Source organism: Lottia gigantea (assembly GCF_000327385.1).
Source record: "Lottia gigantea unplaced genomic scaffold LOTGIsca_30, whole genome shotgun sequence".
Taxonomy (NCBI): Eukaryota; Metazoa; Mollusca; class Gastropoda; family Lottiidae; genus Lottia; species Lottia gigantea.
Window position 1 is genome coordinate 2,365,323 of NW_008708987.1, and position 8,146 is coordinate 2,373,468.

An 8,146-nucleotide genomic window follows, 5' to 3' on the forward strand; every position below is an offset into this window, starting at 1 on the left:
CTACAGGGTTGCACAATATAGCTAATAGAGTGAAACGTCAAGTCAGACACGATATTTCGGTGAAAAATTATCCGATCATCGCGAAAATCGATAGGGATCATCTTCATAATGACATTGACATACAAAATAAAAATCAAAAGAATCTGTAAAGAATTGTAGCCTGTAGAGTGAGCACGAGCTGCACAATATAGCTAATAGAGTAAAACGTCAGGTCAGACACGATATTTCGGTGAAAAATTATCCGATCATCATGAAAATCGATAGATCATCATGAAAATCAATAGGGATCATCTTCATAACAACATAGACATACAGAATAAAAATCAAAAGAATCTGTAAAGAATTGTAGCCTGTAGAGTGAGCACGAGTTGCACAATATAGCTAATAGAGTAAAACGTCAGGTCAGACACGATATTTCGGTGAAAAATTATCCGATCATCACGAAAATCAATAGGGATCATCTTCATAATGACATTGACATACAAAATAAAAATCAAAAGAATCTGTAAAAAATTGTAGCCTGTAGAGTGAGCACGAGTTGCACAATATAGCTAATAGAGAAAAACGTCAAGTCAGACACGATATTTCGGTGAAAAATTATCCAATCATCATGAAAATCGATAGATCATCATGAAAATCAATAGGGATCATCTTCATAATAACATTGACACACGAAATGTTGATTACAATACACGCCCATCTTACGTGTGGGCGTATAAAAATAAGGAATATTCAAGAGTTTCCAAACTGTCACACCTTATTTCTCAAAAAAAAAAAACAAATGATCAATTTTTGCTGTAAGTATGGTATTTGTCAATGGAGAATTCACACTAACAACAACATTTTATCCAGAATTGGGGGCTAGGCCTGTACGAGAAAGATAAGAAATACCTGTATTCAGTATCAACTGATTCAAACACCTCACCACCTATAGTATTATTATCAGGGTTTAAACAAATCTCTATCATATTATAAACAGCTTGATTTCCCCAGTCAGAATCACGTCGAGCTTTATTAAACAACTTCAAGGCTTCCGTCGGGTTACCAGTATACCTGAATGTAACATAGAAAGGTTAGAGTTAGAATTCTATAGTTCTAGATATAATGTTTCAAGGGGATTGTAAAGATGTTTTCTTAAAGAATATTTGTATACACTGATAGCATCGATTTGCACCTGAAATATTAATAGCAGATTTTGAGACAGTGACGTCATATATAGTTAATCATTTCTAAGATTATAGGAAATTAGATATCTATTTTAAATAGAAACCATAAATGGACTCGGAAAACCAGTAAGCCTGTTTACACTCCTTTATAAGTACCTGAGAGAGATATTGATTAAAACCTATTTTATCATCTCTGTAAATGAGTACAGATAATCAAGGAAAGATTAATGTTAAGAGTTAGCAGTTAGACAGAATCCTTAATTGTGAAACAAAGTTGTTATCCTTGTAAAATATAGTTATTTTTAACATATAAATATTGACTCTGTTACACCTACCATTCGAACAACCCCTTACAATAACTATACCCAGCATCCATGGTTGATCTTGACGATGCTTTTTGGGCAGCCTCCAGGAACTCGGGCACTTGTTCTAATTTTCCAGCACGTCTCAGCAGATCCACGAGTCTAGCTAGAGCATCGTAATTATCTGGAAGTAGGCAGAAATCTTATAAGACCGAAAATGGCTTGAGGCACCAACTTTACAATGGTGTTGGCAAAATAAGCAAATCGTGTCCACACCTGTTTCCTGTGTGTTCGCTACTTTCATTTTTTACTCCATTGTACACTGCAGTGTATACCATTACATTGCACACTGCACCAATTTCCTTATCTCGTCTGTTTGCAGCTTTACACTTTCATGTTTATATTCAAGATAGTCAAGGTGGTAAAAATATTATGATAAAAAACAAACCTGGTCGAATCTGCAACAATTGTTGAAAATGATACATTGCTGAATCTAACTCATTCTTTCTAAACATCAGATCAGCCAACATCTAGTTAGTATACAATTAAATAATAATAGAATATACTGAGTCAACAATATTGGCTTAATGAAGACACCTGGTTAGTAAACAATTAAATAATAATAGAATATACTTTGTCAAAAATATTGGCTTAGTAGAGGGACAGTTGACAAATCCAAAACAGATATAATTTTGGTAAAAGAATAATATTGCTGTCGTCTGCTATAGTAAGAAAGAGATATTTTTGTGTGTGGGGCACGGCAAGCAGTAAAAGCATTATGGGTAATCAATCTCAATTCAAGCAAAAGGAGTTTTTATCAACAGAAAAAACAAACTATGTGCACTCTCTAAAAAGGCTGGTCTGACGAACCAAAACTACATCAAATTTCACAGAAAACAAGTAAAAATTTGCCACAATATCATGAACTTACAATAGTAGCAGCATCATTATCTTTATCACTCTTCAACAATGTCATACATTGATGTTGACAGGCATCAAGATCTTCTGTTATTAAATACAGCCCTGCTAAATCTAACATGACCTGTAACAATATAATAAATAAATAAACCTAGTACTAACAATCAGAACCGCAAATCAAAATCCGAAATACAAACAACATATTGGCGAAGCATTGGTAACAGCTAATGAACTTTTCACATGACATTATAACAATAGAAAGCTAAAGGGGATGGACTGTAGCATAGCTGGTTAGGGCGTTGAAATCTTTTCATGACATCGTTTGCTTAGACAGTCAAAGAAAAATAGTTGTGGGTTCTAATCCTGATCAGCTTGTAAACATCTGTTGAAGTAAATAAGTCATTATTCCAATCAACCCAGCTGTATACAAGCACAAATCTTTGAATTTATTGAAAAATATAATAGTAATAGCCAAAAGCTGATGAGAAAATTAGGCATAGAGTGAGGGCAAGAAGCAAGCTGAAAGGGCCTAATCTTTTTTTACTTATGATCAGTTGGACATCAGGAAACCCATTGGTTGCGTTCCCAGAGCTGATTAGTCTAACTGAGTGCACCAAAAACAACCAGAATGAAACAAGAAGTTAAAATGTGTATATAGAATGGATAACAAAAACAACCAGAATGAAACAAGAAGTTAAAATGTGTATATAGAATGGCTAACAAAAACAACCAGAATGAAACAAGAAGTTAAAATGTGTATATAGAATGGCTAACAAAAACAACCAGAATGAAACAAGAAGTTAAAATGTGTATATAGAATGGATAACAAAAACAACCAGAATGAAACAAGAAGTTAAAATGTGTATATAGAATGGCTAACAAAAACAACCATAATGAAACAAGAAGTTAAAATGTGTATATAGAATGGATAACAAAAACAACCAGAATGAAACAAGAAGTTAAAATGTGTATATAGAATGGATAACAAAAACAACCAGAATGAATCAAGAAGTTAAAATGTGTATATAGAATGGCTAACAAAAACAACCAGAATGAATCAAGAAGTTAAAATGTGTATATAGAATGGATAACAAAAACAACCAGAATGAAACAAAAAGTTAAAATGTATATATAGAATGGATAACAAAAACAACCAGAATGAATCAAGAAGTTAAAATGTGTATATAGAATGGCTAAAGAAGATAGAAATTGTACACATACCTTACTATCATTATCATTATAAACTAGTGCATCTTTATAATATCTTATAGCTTTCTCATAATCACGCTGATTGGATGAATACTGGGCTAGTTGTCTACAAATACTGAAATATTAACCAATCAATGATTGTTATTCAATATACGCAGTGTTTATGACACGCCCACTTAATGATTGACAGGTACAATGCAAATGAAACAGCACAATAAATATCAAAGTTTTGATGAAAAAGATAGATCAACGTAAATATAAGGAATAAATATGGATGTTTTTATCATTATGGAGAAATAAACACTGGTTTATCATGTGACAAGACAAATGACCCTATAAAGTGGATCCTGCAAAGTTTGTTACCACTATTTCTCCATAAAATAACAATATACATAGTTATTCCTTTATTAAAGGGACAGGTAGGCCATTCTTTTTGACCAATAAAACTTTAGTCTCAGTAACAGTATTATCTGCGTTAGAATGTTAAAATGACGACTCATCAATTTAAGATATTCTGTGATATTTAAAGATATATATAAAAATAGTGAGTAAAATTCCTAGTTTGAAGTATTTTTAAAGGAATTATGTGATTTGTGTACATTATCTACCCACCTGGTGCTAATAATAAACAATAATGTCTACAGAAAATAGAAGCCATAAATTTTAAAACCGCTTTACAAATTCAAATAAAAAGTTAAATATTTTATAATAAAACTCACTCTGAAGCTAGCTGTTTTTGATTGTTGTAGGCATCTGGTTGTTCCATCTGTACTCTTTTTAAAACCCTTGGAAAGAAGTCAATTATTATTATCAGTTTGTTTCAGCAGGAGATAGAACTCTCTGGATGAGCAATGGAACACACTGAGAGGCCACGCGATTGGTGAATTCTGCAAGTTCGCAATTCATGGAATGAAGTTCAATAACCACGTCTTCCAACAAAATAATAGGTGCAGACAGAATTCAAAATGGCGTAGACAGGAACAGAAGGGAAAATTTTGAATTCTGATTGAGGCCAGAATTGAAGCAGAGGGAACCAGTTCAGAGCTCGCTAATCGAGGGCTACCTAAATTGGCAGCTAACAGTCTTTCACACAATTGGTATTGTGATGGCTGTGTTGTTAGGGAGTTGGATTGTCGTCTGCTAGGGCAGTGGGATAGTTCAGATAGAGGCTATAACTAGTAAAAGCATCAGAAACAGGCTGAAATAATCTTACCTAGCCTGAGTATCTCGAGCATTGTTTAATGACTCCAGAGCTTCCTCCATCTTTTCTTGTTTGTGATAAACTTTAGCTAATAACGTCAGATATTTCGTATTTTCCATCAGAGTCTCTAAATCTAAAATTAAACATAATAATATCAATCAATAGAAATATAGGTTTCTGGTGAGTTGGGGCAAGAGAATTGTCAAGGGGGTGGGGGATGGGGCCGGTGAGTTATGGCAAGTGAATTGTTAAGGGGGCTGCCAGCAACAGGCATTTAAGATCTCAATTATTAGAAACTTGAGAGTCTAGGGGAAGGGATGGGGCATATTGGGTCAGAGTCAGGCTTAGTTCTTTGGAAGGCATGGCCCCACTCATCACTGTCCATAAAAACGCCAGTGATATGCTATTTTGATATTTCTATTGAAATAATGATATTCTTGCCTCGTATTTTGGAATAAATTACCAATCTCACCTTGTCCTTCTGATTCTAAAGCTTGTTTTAATACTTTCTCAGCCTTATCATACTGTCGTAACCTTAGTAATAACTCAGCTAAATCAAATCGTAAAAACGCTTGTCCACCAGCCTTCAAGGCAGCCTCATAGTAACTTATAGCCTACATTAGAAGATCAGTATAAGTCAAGGGATAAAAAGAAAGAACCATATTTTACAAGGATAACAACTTAGGTTCACGAGGATCCTTTCTACCAGCTGGTATTTGGCCAAACCTCTTGACAATGATCTTACAAGGACTAAAACTTAGATTCACAAGGATTGTTTCTACCAGCTAGTCCTTGGTCAAACCTCTTGACATTGATCTTACCCAGATAATTCAGACCCATTTAGAGCTGGTTTAACTCAAGTCAAGGGGATCAAAAGAAAGACACATCCATTTTTATAAAAAGATAAACCATATAGGTTCCACAGAATCCAAGTATAACATTTTAGTACAAGAGATTTTTTCACTGCCTTTACATTTTTTTGATTTTCGATTGGATTCATCCTTCAATAATAATAAACAATTTCACCAATTTTCGTCTATATCAGTTGATAATTTTACATGAAGTGTTTACGAGCTAAATATTGTCAGACAGGGGCAAAGATTATACGCGTATAAAAAGACAAAAACCTGGGATTGAGCTTACCTTGCCGTAATTATGAGTTTTGACTAAAGCTTGACCTATCTTACTAGCCAGTCCAGCATCCTTGGGGTTCTTCCTCAGAGCAGCTTCATATACTTCTATAGCTTTCTCAGGCTGCAGAATACAAATAGATAGAGTTTTAATTCTGGATTATCCCATCTTATTGTTCTACTGATGGCTCTTGCAGTGTACACTGGGGACCTAGAACCAATACTTGAAATAGTGTGCCATTGAAACTCTACGCAGTGTTCAATGAGGGAAACATCAATGGGATCTAGGTGTTAAGTTATCTATTCTTTCAAACTACATAGGAGTTAAAAGTGCCCAGCCTACAACAGTTTTGTACTCTTTATTAATAGGAATATGATCCTAAAAATACAAGGCTTTTTATCTACTGTATATTTGCGTGTATTGCACATTTTTTTTTACTCTAAAAAAGGGGTGCTAACTGGGAGTACCTACCTCTTGAATACTCATGTAAGCATCCCCTAATAACAAACTTGTATGAGGACTTGGGTACTTATCTACTAGCTCTCTACAAAAGAAATCAAAATTATTGGTCAAAAATACAAACAGATATAATTTTCATATTTTCAAAAGCATAAAGTTCTTAACCAGAAACTGTTTTAAAATCTAGAGATAAGACTCTGGTCACCTATTCTCAAAACGATCTTAGAGCTAGGATATCCTAGGTTCTTAACTTCTAACATTGATTTTGGGACACCCTAGCACTAAGATCATTTCGAGAATACATGGCCTAAAGGGTATCACATGAACATTTTGTGACATCACTCAGTAATATATGTAGACACAGCTTTGGCAACACGAGTATCATGTCATTATGTGGCTACAATCAACCCTGTATCACATGACTTATTTACGTGGCATGTAGAGTGGTGGCTATCGTGCTAGGTTAAAAACGTACCTGTAACACCCAGCATAAAGACGTTTATCTTTTCGATGATTTAAATAAATATCAGCCATCTTTTCACGAGCTTGAACGAAATAAGGTTGATCTGGTGTGATATTACGTAACATTCCGAGAGCCATCTCAATATCATTTCTGGCTAGAGCTAAATCAGAATTAGCGATAGATATCCTCACTTCCTCTGGGGTACCGTTAAACTCGTTGATGGCGTCCTGCATGATCTTGGCAGCTTCATGCTATAAAATATTAAATATAATTTATGACAATTATCATTATGGATTCATATTCCACCTAGACTCCCTCTGACTCATTTTAACTTGGATTGTTGCCTCGTTTTAATTATACTACAATCTCATATTGGGGTATTTAACATAGACAACTGCTTTCTGTGTGAAACTCATAATACCTGTGGACCAAACTGAAAACAGATAACGACTAATCCAGGAAAGATCAATACAAAGAGGTTTGGTCAAGAACCAACTGATAGAAAAAATCCTTTGTGAAGTTGTTATTTGTAAAATTTAGTTGTTTCTTTCTTTGTTTTAAACAGACATGTAGAATATCAACACCAACCTGTTCACCAACAAGTCGATGAGCCTCAGCTAATTCCAGAAATACTGACACCCTATCATTGACACCAATTTCTTTACCTTTCTTCATCGTAGCACTTCCTCTACCTGTTATATTAATCATAGAAATATTATCTCTACCTGTTATATTAATCATAGAAATATTATCTCTACCTGTTATATTAATCATAGAAATATTATCTCTACCTGTTATATTAATCATAGAAATATTATCTCTACCTGTTATAATAATCATAGAAATATTATCTCTACCTGTTATATTAATCATAGAAATATTATCTCTACCTGTTATATTAATCATAGAAATATTATCTCTACCTGTTATATTAATCATAGAAATATTATCTCTACCTGTTATATTAATCATAGAAATATTATCTCTACCTGTTATATTAATCATAGAAATATTATCTCTACCTGTTATATTAATCATAGAAATATTATTTCTACCTGTTATATTAATCATAGAAATATTATCTCTACCTGTTATATTAATCATAGAAATATTATCTCTACCTGCTATATTAATCATAGAAATATTATCTCTACCTGTTATATTAATCATATAAATATTATCTCTACCTGTTATATTAATCATAGAAATATTATCTCTACCTGTTATATTAATCATAGAAATATTATCTCTACCTGTTATATTAATCATAGAAATATTATCTCTACCTGTTATATTA

General features: G+C 33.4%; 1 protein-coding gene across 1 annotated transcript in view; it reads right to left on the reverse strand.

Moving 5' to 3' along the window:
* LOTGIDRAFT_189817 (hypothetical protein) overlaps positions 1-8,146 on the reverse strand; it is a 36,092-nt gene that overhangs the window by 14,761 nt on the left and 13,185 nt on the right. Inside the window, exons 16-27 of the mRNA XM_009057567.1 lie at positions 7,438-7,535; positions 6,862-7,100; positions 6,399-6,471; positions 5,940-6,050; positions 5,260-5,410; positions 4,809-4,923; positions 4,315-4,380; positions 3,608-3,710; positions 2,400-2,510; positions 1,917-1,998; positions 1,502-1,652; positions 892-1,053 (exon numbers count right to left, since the gene is read on the reverse strand). Coding sequence (XP_009055815.1) covers positions 892-1,053; positions 1,502-1,652; positions 1,917-1,998; positions 2,400-2,510; positions 3,608-3,710; positions 4,315-4,380; positions 4,809-4,923; positions 5,260-5,410; positions 5,940-6,050; positions 6,399-6,471; positions 6,862-7,100; positions 7,438-7,535 — 1,462 coding nt within the window. The remainder of the gene's footprint in view (positions 1-891; positions 1,054-1,501; positions 1,653-1,916; positions 1,999-2,399; positions 2,511-3,607; positions 3,711-4,314; positions 4,381-4,808; positions 4,924-5,259; positions 5,411-5,939; positions 6,051-6,398; positions 6,472-6,861; positions 7,101-7,437; positions 7,536-8,146) is intronic.